The sequence below is a fragment of the Vombatus ursinus genome, unplaced genomic scaffold (genome assembly GCF_900497805.2).
Source record: "Vombatus ursinus unplaced genomic scaffold, bare-nosed wombat genome assembly UNPS02014773.1, whole genome shotgun sequence".
Classification (NCBI taxonomy): Eukaryota; Metazoa; Chordata; class Mammalia; order Diprotodontia; family Vombatidae; genus Vombatus; species Vombatus ursinus.
Genome location: NW_020954551.1, coordinates 9710446 through 9727035, shown reverse-complemented (window position 1 = coordinate 9727035; position 16590 = coordinate 9710446). Strand labels below are relative to the sequence as shown.

General features: G+C 41.4%; 1 protein-coding gene across 1 annotated transcript in view; it reads left to right on the top strand.

The window, feature by feature from the left end:
- Positions 1–16590, top strand: part of LOC114044285 (cadherin-related family member 3-like) — a 129149-nt gene that overhangs the window by 8763 nt on the left and 103796 nt on the right. The window contains 3 exon segments of the mRNA XM_027863669.1: positions 4492–4543; positions 4546–4653; positions 8325–8413. Of these exon segments, the coding sequence (XP_027719470.1) occupies positions 4492–4543; positions 4546–4653; positions 8325–8413 (249 nt within the window).

The following is a 16590-nucleotide window of genomic DNA, read 5'->3' as shown; positions in this document are numbered from 1 at the left end:
AAATGTATAGATCTTGGAGTCATCTTCATAGAGATGACAATTGAGCCTGTGGGAGTTGATGAGACTATGAAGAGTAAAGAAGGAAAGGGGAGAGGGAACAGAATCATGTGGAACGTTCACAGTTAGGGGGCATCAGGTCAGATAAGCTAGCAAAGATAACTAAGAATTAGAAGTCAGATGGATAGGAAGCAAACCAGGAGAAGGTAGTGCCTATCGATGAAACTGTAGAGAGGAGAGAGCATCTAGGAGGAGAGGTTAATGATGTCAAATACAGCAGATAGGTCAAGAACCATGAGAAAAGAAAACAGACAATCAGGTTTGGCAATGAATAGATTATTGGTTTATTTGGAGAGCAGTTTCAGTCATGTGATGAGGTTAAAAGCTGGTATTCTCCTGGTCTACCGGTCTAGTAACTTTTGTTCTAGGGAGTATGCCACAGAAAACGCAGATACTCTTAGGGAGTAGAAAACATGCCTGATCTGATTGAAAACTTGCTTTAAGGCTTATAAGACAATTTCCTAATATCATCTAGGAGGTAGGTAGCACAAATATTATAAACACTTAAAATTCTTATTTTATTTTATTTTTTACCAAAGATCAAACTGAGATTCACAGAAGTTGGATGATTTTCCCAAGATCATAAAATGAATAGGTAGTAGAACTGAGATTTGAACCCAGGTCTCCTGACTTCAGGTCCAGAGCTTTTTCTATACCTGGGATAACATTATGTTGCCCTCTGATGCTTAAATATCATAATCCTCTGCTAGAGGACTGTACTGAGGAATAAGCATAATGTTCCTAAATAACTGTAGGATCATTAGGAATCAGAAGTGTGATGAAGCAATTAAAAAAGTTAATGAAATCTTGGACTGCATTAAATGAGATGGGGCTTTCAGGAATAAGGAGGTCATAGTCCCTCTGTACTCTGCCCTAGTCAGACTACATTTAGATCATCGTGTATGTCTCAGGGCACCATGGTTGATAAACTGGAGAGTGTCCAGAGGGAGGCAGCCAGGATACTTAAGGACCTTGAGTCCATGTCATGTGAAGATGAGTTGAAGAAACAACAAATTTAAACTGGGAAAAAGAAGATGCAGGAGGCTCATGAGAGCTATCTTCAAGGAACTGAAGAGCTGTCTTGTGAAGGAGACATTAGATTTGTTCTGTTTGACATCAGAAGGCAGGAGGAGGAATGGGTGAAAGTTGCAGAGGCCGATTTGACTTCCCAACATTGAGAGCTGTTCAAATGTGAAATGGGTTGCCTTAGGAGGTGACAGCTATTTTAAAGTGGGAATTCCTTTCTGGTATTGGTTGGTCTTGAAAATAATTATTGAAGTTCCATCTAATCTTCAGATTCCATGATTCTGTGGCACAGTAAGAGATAAATACTTTTGTTCCAGTGGGGAATGGGTTGCCGTGGAATCGTTATTCCATGTTGTTTTTGAAGAGGACCAATGACATCATGATGTTGGGGTCAGGGCCCAGTGTGCTTGAATATGTCCGATTAGCCCAGTATGAGTTTGGAAAGCTCTACCCCAGGCTGGACACAAGTAGTCCATTAGAACGTTTGGGATGGAGATGTCTCTAGATAGGCACAGCTTGCATTTCCTTTGTGCTGCTGTGATTCTGCTTTGCTCACAAAGTACAGTGCTTTCTTTGATGCGGGCACACCATGCTAGATGGTCCTGTAACAGGACATCTCCCATGTCTCTCAACTGACACTAAAGTTCTTCAGAGACACCTTGATAATGTCTTTGTATCACTTCTTCTGACCTCTGTGGGAGCGCTCGCCTTGTGAGAGTTCTCCATCAAATAGTTTTTTAGGTAAGCATGAGTTTGGCATTTAAACTATATGTACTGCCCTTTGCAGTTGCACTCTCTGCAGCAGAGCTTAAATGCTTGGCAGGTCAGCTTGAGAAAGGACCTCAGTGTCTGGTATCTTCTCATGCCAAGTGATTTTCAGAATCTTCCTAAGACAATTCAAGTGGAAGTGGGTTAGTTTTCTGGTCATGTAATAGAGCTAGACAAAAGGGGACCTGCCTGGGAATACGGTTAACAGCAGATCTCAGGAAGATCCCACAAGGCCCAAAGTAAAGTCTATGGAGGTTATTAATATAACTCTCCAAGGAGTCTAGAATCTAGCTACCATTACCTATGTGCCGTCCCTCAAATGTAGGGCACTCTGTATCCCATTTCCCTGACTTTGCCCTAGTTGGCCCCCCCCCGGAATGCCTTGCTCCCTCACCGTTGTTTCTTGGCATCCCTGGCTTCCTTCAAGACTCAGATCAAATTCCACCTTATGCAGGAGGTTTTCCTGTCTCTTCCAGTGGCTAGAACCTTACTCCTTCAGCTTAGCTACCATCTACAACTTCTAATTAAGTAGTTATTTAAATGTCATATCGTCTATTAGAAAATGTAAGCTTCCTGGGGCCAGGGATAATCTCTACACTTCTTTTCATCTTTGGTGCTTATGAGGCACAGTGTGCCACAGTGCGCCACAGAGCATTTAATAAATGCTTGCTGATTGACTAGATGTCTAGGCAGGGATGGTCCAGGGTCAAACCAATGAGAATCAGCCCATCAAGATTAACTACTGCCACACTACCTATAGGGGCAAGGATAAAGTTCACAGGATTGATGAAGTCTGGTCTTAAGTCTGAGAAAATGTACTTACTTGTCTTCTGCCCTGTTTCATACCTATTGTTGGGTGTGGGAGGTTCTGGGCTTGCAGGTGTGGATCATACTCAGGAGGCAGGCAGAGACTTCCATTTGGACCTTGACCTCGATTGAATCAAGGATCCAGAGGGTGGGAATTATTTCACCATCAGGATAGAATTAAAGGAAAGGGATTGGACTCACAGAAAGACCTAAAGCACACACATGATAAGGTGATTTTCACTGGAGTTTTCCAATAGAATAAAAGATGTGACATCTGGTTTTCTGGTTGTCTACCAATCGGGCAAATTTTGAAACCAGAATTTCACAACATTTGCCAAGCAAATATTCAATTTGGCAACCAATGAGGAGGCCCATGTATGTCTGCTATAGAAGGTAGATAAGTAGGCCTAGGGTTACTAGGAGGTTATTATTTATAATTCCTGGGGGAGGGAAATTCACTCTCTGGTCCAAGAGCTTATGTAAAATCATTGCATTTTCATTCAGCTCAATCCTACAAACATTACTGAGTGCCTACTACGTGTAGGTGACTGGTAAGTGCTGGGGAGACAGACAGAAAGAACAATCTCAACTCTCAGGAGAAGACCACAAAAGGTAAATAGATAATTTGAGGCAAGGAGAGCATTTAGAAGTAGAGGACTGGACCTGAAGGAAACCAAGGATTCCAAGAAGGATAAGTGAGGATGCTCATTCCCCTGGCTTCCAGCTGTGAAGGATGAAGCCTTTGTAAAGGCATGGGAAGCTGAACTGGAGGTACAGCAAGTGGAAGGTGGCGCCTCTGACAGGAAGGAATGTGAACTGAGTCTGATTGATAGGTGGTTAGCAAAACAGGGTTTTACTCACTTTGAGCCTAAGTAATTCCACCCTGATTTCTGTAGGACTGTTTTCATTTTCTGGAAAACAAAAAACCAAAAAATAGTATAATAAAGTTTTTGTGGGAAAACTTCCTGTACTGGGCATCCTGTTTAAATGAATTTTTCTTTTTATAGTTAATTACTGTTTCTGTCATCTGTATCCTGTTTTGTCTATGCCATGAGATCACCTGTATCTTGTTAAAGCAGATGTTTCTTGACAATGAGTTTGTTGTTTTGTACTCCCATGTATTCTTATAAACATTCTCTTTGATTTTTGTTGCATTTCTGTATTAAAGGAGCCCTATAGGAAAATGGGGTTGAATTGGTACTCAGAATTTTCTCTTTCTGTTCAACTTCCTTGCCTTACAAGTAAAGAATCTATTTACTAATGACTTTATTTTGGCAACTTTCTTTCAGGAACAAAACATTTATTAAGTACTTACTGTGTGCCAGACACTCTATTAAAAGCTAGGGCTACAGATACAAGCAAGCAAGAGGGTCTCTGCCCTGAAGGAGCTTACATTCTAAAGGGGGAAGGTAACACATAAAGTGTTGTTGGGAGGAGAGGGCATGTAATGGCATGGAATTTGGAGGATGGTCTGGAAAGAGAAGGTAAAAATTCACTTCTCGGTTCCTGGGGACCAAGTCAGATTTTTTGTGGGAAGGAAATGAGGATGATGGCCGGAGAGCAAAAAAGAATGAGTTGAATGGGTATGAAGGGAGGTTGACAAGTACTCAAGTTCAGGAAATCTTCTCGATCCTCTTAACAAGGTATTATCTGGCATCCACCCCTACCGTCTCACTGCACATTCCCAGTGAGATTCAATTCCAGAAAAAGGCTCACCTCCATCAAGATTATGTGATTGACGGAGATGGTCTTGTCTTCTCCAGTTATCTAGCCCTCCCAATGAGCCTTCTACATGGAAAAACTCACACCTTGAATTATATTTCTCTTGATTAGCTGACAACAGCCAAAGACCCTAAACTGGACTTTGAAACAGTGGCTTTCTACACTCTGCCCAGGACAGTGGAGGCAAGTCAGCATCTCAGACCGTTTTAATCCAGATTGTGGATGTCAATGAACCACCACCATTCATTGGATCACTTGCCCAAGTTGACCAAGGTATAGAGGGTTATTTATTTTCTAAAATGCATCTGAAGGATTCTGTTTATGCATAAGCACACACCCATATCAAGCACTGATCCCAGGCCAAACACTGGGATTATCCTGTGTTTGATATTATCTATACTTTTGCTCTCCTTATTTATGGAAGTAATTTGGATGCCACATTCTTTGCATTTGTGACCCCAGGGCTATTTATTCAGGATCTAGTTTGTAGACATTAGCTTTTCTTGCTTTTCTTCTTTGTGATCAAAGAGACACCTACCCAGTCAGCCAGCCACTAATATTTATCCCCTGCCAAGACACTCACTAGCCACAATCTCAAAGGCAGAGTGGGTAGGTTTTTCCCTGAGTGACAGAATCTCAGAGTAGAAAGAGAGTGAATTGGTAATCCAGTCTAACCCATGCTTGAAAATCTACTACAGTGTATTTGATAGGTGATCATCTAGCCTGGCCTAGTTCTTTTTTAAGAAGTTTTCCCTTATAGAAATCTTACACTTTCCCTTTTGTTATTTCATTTATTGCTTCTAGTCCTGCCCTCCAGAGCCAAGCAGAACAAAGTTGATCCATCTTATCCATGACAACCCTTCAAATGCCTGAAAATAGATCTCATATCCTCCCTATGCCTTCTTTTCCGCCATGCTAACAATCCTCAGTTCCTTCAGATGATTCGTATATTTGCCCGATCTTAAAGGCCCATCATTATTGCCTTCTTCTTAGATATTCTCTATCTCATCTACTTGCTGCCTAAATGGTGATGTCCACATTAATAGCTAACTTATATATATATTATATATTTATATATGTTACATATAGCACCTTATATATATATTAGATAGCACCTTATATATATTAGATAGCACCTTACACATATATTATATATATATTATATAGCACCTTAAGGTTTGCAAAGCACTTTGCAAATATGACCTCATTTTATCCTCATAGCAGCCCTGGGAGGAAGGTGTTATTATTATCTCCATTTTATAGGGGAGGAAACTGAGGCAGGCTGAGGTTGCATGACTTATCCAGGGTCAAAGCTAGAAAGTGCCCAAGGCTGGATAATTTGAAGTCAAATCTTCCTGGCTCCTGGTCCCCCACTCTGTCCTTTCTGCCAGAATTAAACACTGCACTCCAGGCATAGTCCCAGCCCAGGATAGAAGGATGGCATTTCCCTATTCCTGGTTGTTTTGCCTCCAAAGGCCAGTTAAGATTGTTTCAGTTTCTTGGTTGTCAAGTTACATTTCCCAATTGCTAACGAAATAAGCTTGGGAGCAGATTATTATCAGTCTTCAGCTTTTAGCATGGAATGCTAGAGAATCGTTTGCGAATCAGACTGTAAATGGGATTAATAATGAAGTGCACCTTTCTCAATATTATAAAGTAATGAAGCTCACTTTCCTCCACTGAAAATGAATATGAGCTGTCATTTTTATCGAATTCCTTTGCAGAATACTTTCCTCAGATTGTACCAACATTGTGAAGTAGGGGGTCAAACCATTATTATCTTCACTTTATAGTTGAAAAAGGCCTGCAGAGGTTAATGACTTACCCAGGGTCACATAGCCAAGGCAGAATTCAAACTTAGGTCCCCTAACTCCATGTCTAGCCTTCTTTCCTCTATGCTAACTGGGCAGGTAGGTGGATAGGGTAGTGGACCTGGATCAGAAAGGTCTGAGTTCAAATGTGACCTTAGACACTTATTATCTATAATGTCTGTCTGCCTCAGTTTCCCCATCTGTAAAATGGTGATTATAACAATAGCAGCACCTACCTCCCAGGGTTGTTGTAGAGATTAAGTGAGATAATATATGTAAAGTTTTTTTTTGGCCAACATTAAAGCACTATAAATACGCTATTGTTGTTGTTAATATTATTATTCCCTAACTATCTTAGAAGGAAGAACAGAGGAATGAAGGGAAATGATGATAACTATAATTATTTCAGACTTACTGAATGATTTATGAAGTCCTTCCTTCCTAATGCATGGCAAGGCAACACAAGTATTATTATTCTTATTTTACAGGCGGACATGATTACTTCTCCAAGTGCTGCTGGATCATATAGTTAGTGGACCTGAGTTTAAATCCTAGCTCTGTCACATATGATTATATGACCTTGGGCAAATCATTTCCTTTCTCTTGTTCTCAGTTTCCTCAACTGTAAAAGAAGGAGGTTGGGCCAGATGACTTCTGATCATTGGTAATGTCGAGAGAGCAGTTTCAATGGAAGGATATGGTTGGAAGGCAGATTGCAAAGGACTTAGAAGAGAGTGAGAAAGAGAAAGTAGAGATGCCTGGTATGGAGGACTTTATCAACTTTGCATGCATTGTCAAAGAGTTCATTCTTTTTTTTTTTTTTTTTTTTGGCTAGGCAATGGGGTTAAGTGACTTGCCCAGAGTCACACAGCTAGTAAGTGTCAAGTGTTTGATCTGAGGCTGGATTTGAACTCAGGTCCTCCTGAATCCAGGGCCAGAGTTATATTCACTGTGCCACCAAGCTGCCCCCAAAGAGTTCATTCTTAAAGGAGAGACATAGGACCGTAGCTGGTGAAGATGACAGGCTCAAGTGAGGGGTTTTTAAGGATGGGAAAGGGGAGACTTTCCATAATTAATTCAGCAGATATTTAGTGAGCACTCATTTACTATGTAAAGTTCACTGTTAAGCAGTGAAAATGATAGATACAAAGGTGTATGAAATGAGTTCTTGCCCTCCTGGTCCTTGCAACTCTCAGGGGAGGTACGATAAGGACCCCAAAATTATAAAAGTAACAATAACAACTATCATTCATGTTTAGTGCTTTAAAGTTGGCAAAGCACTTTGTCAGAATTATCTCATTTGATCTTCATAAGAAACTTACGAGGCAGATACTGCAGATATTATTAACCCCATTTTACAGATGAGAGAACTGAGGCTTAAAGAGATTAAGTGATTTGCCCATGGTCCCACAAACTGGGGATTCAAACTCTATGTCCAACCCACTTACCAGGGCTGCCTTTCTTAAGATAGAGAAAGCATTCATTAAGTATTTACTATGTGGCAGGCTAAGGCTAGCAATCAAGACAATCCCTATCCCCAAGAAGCTGATGTTCTAATTTAGAAGACAGCACATAAAGAGGTGCTGACAAACTGAGGCTAAGGGGCAAAGGGGAAGCAGGAAAATATTGTAAGTACGTGGGAAATACCTAGCTAACCAGCAGAGCTCCCAGTGTACCTTACTGCCTTTCTAAAGCAGGAATATGTGTTAAGTACCTAAGAGAGACACAAACAGCTAGGGGGATTCAGGGAAAGGAGTGATTCCCTCTAGCTAGAGAACAATACCTTCGACTTTCACTAAGCTTTGCAGTTAACGAAGCAATTTTGCATGCATTATCTTATTTGATTTGCACACAATTCAGCAAGTCAGGCAAGGTATGTACCGTTATCCCTTTTTTACAGATGAAGAAATAGACCCTGAGAAGAGTCTAAGGCATTCAAAGTCAGCCCTAGAATCCTGGTCTTCTGTCTCTTAATCCAATGGTCTCTCCATTCGATACCACACTAGCTCCCCACTGAGTGTCAACAATGCCTTTAGCATTACCTAAAATGTACTTGGGTGCCATTCTCCTTTTTGAACTTAGAGTAGCTTGTGACACTGGACTCATGCTTGAATATTTTACCTCTCCTGGCAGTTACAGAGATTTATATTGCAGAGGACACTGCTGTAGGCACGAGCCTTTACAGAGTGAGAGCCAAGGACCCGGAGAATGCTGCCTTAAAGGTAATTTATGTTATTTGGGCTAAGAGCCATGAGACTGGTTTTTCCTATCCCAGGTTATATCCACACAATAAAGCAAAGGAGAAAATCAGTGCAATCATTCTGGCCCATTTAATTACAGGGCATTGTTGAGCCCTGACCTCTCTGAAAGATCGTCTGAGCTTGGCTACATTTCATTCTCTGTATAACAGACAGCTCCAAATGATAGTGATGGCTCTTTCTGTGACAAGATCTTAGCCCTTTTTTTATTTTGCTCTCTTGTCACCATGGCTGCACACAAACGCTTTTGTTTTCTGACAGCACTAATTATCCCTGTAGTACATGGAGACCTTAACTATTGGTTTTGTAATGGACCAGATACCTACATTTTCTCCTCCATCACCCCAACTCCTGCCCCATAAGTTAAGACATTAGCAGTCCAGCTAAACATTGAATTGTAGAAAAGTGTATTCATATGGTGGATGATGTTGTATTGATATGACATGTTTCCTATTTTCCCAGTTACTTGGACTTGGGATCTCTGAACCATCTCTGACCATTCCCTCTTCTTCATCTTCCATATCCAAGTTCTATTGGTTCTTCTTTTACAATATGTGTCTCCTGGAGCTCCCCTTCCATGCTTAGTGCTAAAACCGTGGTCCTCCATGAACTTCAGAGCTTTCTCACTTATTTCCTTGCCCCTAGTCTCTTCCTCTTCCATTCCAACCTCCACACCACTGCTGGATTACTTTACCTCATGCACAGGTCACTCTACTCCTCAAAAACCTTCAATGGCTCCCTATTTCCTGCTGAATAATTCCACATTTTTTCATCTAGCATTCAAGGTCTCCCTCCCTCTAGGGTTGAGAGGTGTCAAATACACAGCCTCGCCATTTTCCCAAGTGCTCTCCTAACCAGATTGGGAAATATTTCACAAAATAAATCTAATACAATAAAACAGACAATATTAACATGGGGGTTTCTAAGTCTCTCTGTAGCCTGCAGGGATCCTTGTATATGCTTTGATTGCTCCCATGTCTAGTTGAGTTGGACGTCATTGCTCTTTCCTCCAGGATAACTGGACTATTTACTGTTTCATGATCGTATCCCACCCTTTCCTTCCTCTCTACTAGCCCTTATGACCTTCCCGGTGCCTGGAGCGTCCCACTGTTCCCTTCCTCTCAATTTCTATCTTTTTAATTTTACTCCTTCTTTAAAACTGAAACCAAAAGTCCCTTCCTTCCTGAAGCCTACCCTGATCCTGCCCACCAGCTGGAGGAAGGAAGGCATATCACCTTCCTCAGAATTTCCACTTTGCATGGAGTAGAAATGTATGACGTATTCATATATACATGTTTACATTTATACAAGTGTATACATGTATGGTATGTGTATCTATAATGTTCTATTTTACTTTTTAGTTTACTTTTCTCATATCCTCTATGAGATTATAAACTTTGAGTGGGAAGAGACAATGTTTTCTTTATCTTTGAATCATTCATGGTGTCTGGTCCATTGAGATAGGGATTGGATCTGTGATGTGATTTTACTGGTATAGGGAACCTTAATCAGTCAGTCAGTCAATTAATATTTATTAAATGTCTACTTTGTGCCAAGGACTGTGCTAAGTGCTGGAGAAACAAAAAGAAGCAAAAGGCTGTCCCTGCTCTCAAGGAGCTTACAGTTCAATGGAAGAGACAACAAGCAAACAAATAAGTATAAATAGGCAGAACAAAGAAAAAACTTCTTCTACCAATGAAGGTCACCACTCTTTCTGTGACTCTGGTCTTAGGGAGCTGCCCAGAGCATTGAGAAGTTGAGTGACATGCCCAGGGTCACTCAGCCAGTAAACTAGATGTAAGAGGCAGGACTTGGGCCCAGGTTGAGTTCCTCATTTTGAGGCTAGCTCTCTAGCTACTTCTCGTCTAGTTTTTAGTAGGCACAGATGGAATGTTTGTTGAATGAATGAATGAATGATGGGATTTTCTTTTACCTGGTAGATGGATAGAACAAGATATCACATCAGTTTGTTAGCATTTGTTGTGATTGTTCATCAGTGCTAACAAGGACAACAAATATTTATCAAGCGTGGTATTTATTTAACAAAGTATGGTAATGGCCCAAGGCAGGTAGACAATATGGAGATGATTTCTGTCTTCCTTTGTTGTTGTTCATTATTTTTCTGTTGTGTTAGACTGTTTGTGATCCCATTTAGGGTCTTCTTGGCAAAGATACTGGAGCAGTTTGCCATTTCCTTCTCAAGCTCATTTTACAGATGAGGAAACTGAGGCAAACAGGGTTAAGTGACTTGCCCAGGGTCACACAGCTAGTAAGCTCTGAGGCTAGATTTGAACTCCTGAAAATGAGTCTTCCTGACTCCAGGCCTCTCACTCTATCCACTACACCATTTAACTGGTCCTCGTTACCATTTATCTCGTGCTGTTTTCCCTAAACTAAGAAATAAATACAGAAATTGTCTGTGTAGTCATATTATTACCAAAGCCAGTATTAGGCTAATGGAATTCATAGTTTCCCAGTAGTTGTACTGGAGATATATATCCATATATTGAAGATCCGTGTTTTCCTCCAGAGACAGCCAATGACATTAGAAGCCTCATCAATACTGGGTTTTTTTTTTAAGAGCACTGAATGAACTCTGGTAATTACATAAAGAAAGCATTTTGTCAGGCTCCCACACACAGTCTTTTTGCCCTCCTCCCAATAACTCAACACCCTATCTAAGAGAGAATTGGAAAGGTCACAGCTTCCTTTACAACATATAATTAAGTCGCCTAATCATGCATCTTGCACCAAATCAACACGTACGAGATAATAGTTTTGAACTCACCACCAGGCAGATCTACGTGCGTGCGACTCAGATGTCACATTTCAACTGCTCTTCTAGTGTTCTTGAGAATTATCTACTCCCTTGCCCTTTTCTCAAGGGAAAACTACATCATAGCCAAATAGGTAAACTTGTAATATAGCATGCAATAACAATGGTTTGCTAGCCAATTAATGGCCCCAACTCATTCTAGATGAAGGCCACCCCGTGTTTTCTCAGACTGATTCAGTGCTGCTGGTCGGAGCCCCTATATTTTACTCAAAAGTGGGTTGGCTTATGAACTCATGGATAGGAAGACTCACCCATCAAAACGTTCCTTAAAATTTTCACTAAGTGAGGAATGACTTCAGCAGTGACGAGAGCTATATGGAAGCCTGTATTTAATCACCCCTCAATACATCTAACCTAATTTTGTGAGTCAGAAACATAGTGTGGTTTCTTAGTAATGATTTTCTTCTCTTTAGGCCTTCATTTACTTTCTCTAATTAGCTGGTTCCAGTTTTGACCAATAACTTAGTCATGAGGGGCATTGGGGTGTATAGTTTTAAAAGCCCTTGTTGGGATCAGGAGCAGAGATTAACTAGTTATAACTGGTGAAAAATCTAACAGTTTTGGTACCTGGGGCAAATAGCCTTATATCAATTTTTTAAGACATATTCCATTACAGGAGGGACTCTAGGACACAAGGCTGATGAGGAGAGAGATCCTGGGACAATGTACTATAAAGAGCAAGACAGAGACCTTAGGATATCGGCCTGGGATACAGTGAGGGTGCAGCTGGGAAGTAGGAGTTGACAGCAGGGTAAGTGGACCGGAAGAGAAACTCCCCTGGGGTCTAAGATACCACTAGACTGAAGAGAAAGTGTGAAGAGGTAGAATCATCCGGTAGATTCAGATTTAACCTTTCTTGTTAATCTCAGTTGTTTCTGTATCACTGAACACTTTTAATTGTCGTGAGCCTTCAAGAGTTTAGTGCCCTGGGATGATGGTACGACTGCCCCACCTTAGTTGTAACTTTGGCAAGGAGCTTTGGGTTTGAGTGCAGGGTCTGGTGCTTATCAGTCATGTGTTTATGCAATTCGCCTCACTTCCTTTTATGCCTTACGGATGCTTAGATCATGAGATCCCATCTGTTATTTTTCAAAATTGTGCCATTTTCCCTTAAACTGGGGAAAAAAATAGACTTTGTCCATGTAGTAAAAAAAAAAAAAGACTTTGTCCGTGTGGTTGCATTATTACCAAAAGGTGTGAAATCCTGGGTCTTCAGAGTTTTCCAATAATAGTGATGGACCCTTATTCAGGACAATTAAAAACATGTTTGCCTTAAACAACAGAGACAACGATTGACACCTGAGACATCATCTATGTTATTTCCTTTTTTAAATAGTGAATAAGCTCCGGTAATTACATCAATACATCGGTACTACGGTTGTGTTCCTCAATCCAATTCGACAATGATTTGTTAAGTGACTAGTGTGTGCCAGGCACTAGACTAGGTTCTGGCTATACAAAGATTTTTGACCTCAAAGAGCTTACATTTTCCTGGGGGAGGATAGTGGAGAATTAACTGCTCTTAACACCGTCCCCGGCACATAGTAGGTGCTTAGTAAATCCTAGTTGACTGACACGGATAAGTAAATATAAGATATCTGCAAAATAAATACAAATTAATTTCAAGGTGGTGGTGGTGGTGGGGACACACAGCTGGGGATTAGGAGGGGGTAGCACCGAGGATCACAGATCTAAAGCTGGCAGGGGCTTAGAAGTCTTCTAGTCTAAGTGTTGGAGACACCTGGGCTTAACCTTGGAGGGAGCTAGGGACGCTGAGATCATAGGTGAAATGACGACTCCTGCTACAGAGGACCCCAGGTGTAGAGCTAGAAGGGGCTGGTTAATTCAATTCCCTCCTTTCACTGGTGATGAAACCGAAGCCTAATGATCTGTCCCAATTCATATGCAGAGTCGCATTTGAAGTCCTTCAGCTGAGCCTTGAAGGGAGTTTGGGTTGCTCAGAGATAGATGTGAGTGGAGAACATTCTGGGAATGGGACACAGCCTGGCCAAAGACACGGAGGTGGGAGATGTCATTTCACATATGAAGGAAAACATCTAGGCTCGGAACATAAAGGTGTGAGGGGGAGTAAGGGGAAATGAGTGTGGGAAAAATAAACTGGAATCAGACTGTGAAGGTTTTTAAATGCCAAACAGAGGAGCCTGTCATACTCAAGTATTCTCAGTTAACAAGCTCTTATTAAGACAGGCATTCTGCTCAGTGCTGGTCCAAACACAGGCCCTATCCCCAAGGAGCTCCCCTTTTTAAATGCTTTTACAAAGAAATGGTTAATTCAAAGATAGTCAGATAAAAGTATGAAAATCCCCCTGAATCTCAGGGGCCTCATCTACCCTATACCATCTCAGTCTTGGGGAAGGGAGGGTTAGATTCTCAGGTTAGCTCAGTTCCTCCAGAGCATTGGTCCCACTAAGTACGTGTCCAAAACCCGAATTGCCGGAGTTCTAGATCCGTGCTCCTGGTATTGCCGCTGGCTGGCTGCAACTCCCAGCCTCAATTCCTCTATCTCTGGGAGTCTCCTTCTCAGCCCAGACTAGGGACTCTACTCCCAAAAGAAGAAGTGAAAAGGCCAAGACCCAGGCCCAACTCAGAGGACCACATGGCCTTGGGGAGTGAAGGCTCTATGACCTTCCCTTTACAGTATAGTTCTTTCACAAGAAGCTGTCAGTGAGCATGGTATACACACACACATACAACACACACACACACACACACACACTCACACAAGCTATCAGTGAAGGAATCACCACCTTACCTCCAACCAGAATGCAGCAAAAACTCAACTTCTAATGGGGAAGATAACATTCAAACAACTATGTACATCCAAGAAATATGTGAGGTGGATAGGTCACTCCAGGAGGAAGAAGCTAGCAATATCCAGGAAATGCCCCCCACAGAAGGTTGGGTTTGAGGTGTTTTGAGCCCCACTGTGCAGACTTGAAATCTTCCTGTCAATGTCCCCCTCTGTCGTCCTCATCATCCCCAGACATCACTATCACTGGAGTAATAGTTCTGCACACTTCACGAGGTGGTTGTGAGGAAAGTTTATGGGAACTGTAAGGCATGATGTCAATATGAACAGTTATTGACATTAAGCTTCCGACGGGCCCTTAGTTTTTAGAAACTGAACAAATGACAGGGTAGGTAGGCATTTGGGAGTTCAATTCTTTAAAGTATATGTGATTGTGTGTATGTGTGTGTGTGTGTGTTGGTTGGTTCCATCCACCACTACAGAGAACAAACCCTCCATGCATTAGAAATTGGTTCTTCATGAGATTCTGTGGCCAAAATATTCATCACTGGATGGCCAACTTTCTGGCAGTGAGCCCCTTCTCACTTAACTAACCTGGTCCTTGGGCATATATTTTACTAAGATCGTATTAGAAGCTTTCTCAACTTCGTAGGACCTACCGACCGGAGCCTACCCTTCAGTTGTTCAGTTTTGTCTTACTCTTTGTGACCCCATTTGGGGTTTTCTTAGCAAAGATCCTAGAGTGGGTCACCATTTCCTTCTCCAGCTTGTTTTACAGATGAAGAAACTGAGGCCAACAGGGTTAAGTGACTTGCTCAGAGTCATATAGCTAGTAAGTGCCTGAGGCCATATTTGAACTCAGAAAGAGTGAGTCTTTCTTGATTCCCAGCCCAGTGCTCAATCCACTGTACCACCTAGCTGCCCACCTAGTTGCCTTTCAGGGCAACCCCCAAAAGTTCACTTTCATGACAAGACGAAAAAGGCTATGGTGCATGAATGAATAAAGCATTTATTAAGTGGAAAGCATGGTACCAAGTTTTGGAAAAAAAGAAAAGTAAGATAGCCCCCACCCTTAAGGAGTTTGCATTCCAGTGAAAGAAAGAGCATATACTAAAGGTTTCAGTGGCAAGTCCCATAGGAAGGTCCCATAGTCTTTAGGTACAGCAGTAAAGCAGATGGAAATAAGTTTTCCACTGATAAAATCTGAGTTTCTGATGTTGAACCATTTGACAGTGCCAAGACCTTCAGTGGTAATAGGTTTTGGTTTTTTTTTTTTTTCATGAAACAGGCCTTGAAGATGCCTAAAAATCTTTTGCTGACAAATTTCACTTTTAATCATCTTATGGCAGTCACATAGGTCTGGCACTTGTTTTTTTCCTCTGGTCTAGACTTCTCGTGCTGTTTGATTGATTAGTGTCTGGAGTGGATTGGCAGGTGTGGCAAACTCCACTAGGACATGCTTTTATAAGTGGAGCTGATGGCTATTTAAATACTTGTGTGCTATGTTTAAAGAAAGCTTAATAAGTTAAAAAAAATCCAAACAACCAATAAGCTAATCTTAGGGGTGTTTATATATTTTATAATAAAGTTCTTTTGACAAAAGGATTGATTAAAACTTTTCTTTAACTAGCCAGGTCCATTTACAACATGATTTGATTATTGAAGTTCACAATAAGAATTCACAGTTAATAGCTAGCTAGCTAGGAGTAGCTGGTTAGCATTTCGGGCTAGTGGATAGAGCACTGGGCCTGAAATCAGGAAGACCTGAGTTCAAATACAGCTTCAGGTGTTTACTAGCTGCGTGACCCTGGGCAAGTCACTTAACCCTATTTGCCTCGCTTTCCTCATTTGTAAAATGAGATGGAGAAGAAAATGGCAAACCGCTCCAGTGTCTTTGTCATGAAAACCTCAGATGGGGTCACAAAGAGCTGGACGTGACTGAACAACAAAAACTTTATCTGTCTATCCTAACACTTTACAGTCTGCAAAGCTGTTTGTTATGTCATTTGATCCTGGGGTGCTGGGAGGTAGGTGCTATTATTATGCCCATTTTGTAGATAAGAAACTGAGGCCAGGGGAGGTTTAGTGAGTTGCCCAGTATCACACATCTAGTAATTGCCTGAGGCAGGATTTGAATTCAGGTCTTCCTGACTTCAGGTCAGTCATCTAACTTTGGTGTGGCATCACGAACGCTGTCCAAGGTTGCCAGCTGTTATTGTTCTACTTCTGGTGTTTCTAATGGCTTCTTTTTTCCAGAGTGGAGATATCTATCAGGTGGAAGGGCCAGTGGCCTGTGTCACACACATGTAACATCTTTGCTCCAAGTCTGGTGTCCAAAAATGGGAGAGGAAGTTTGGAGAGTCTAGAACGAAGAGGCAGGAGAGAAATTATGCTTGCCCGAGCAATGTTTCAGTTTAAGACATGAGAGGGGTACAAGTGCTCACTGTACATTCTTCTCTGAAACTTCAGAGCTAAGATATGCCATCTACACTGCCAGAGTTAGCGCCTAATTGTCAGTCTTTGATCTAATAAGGA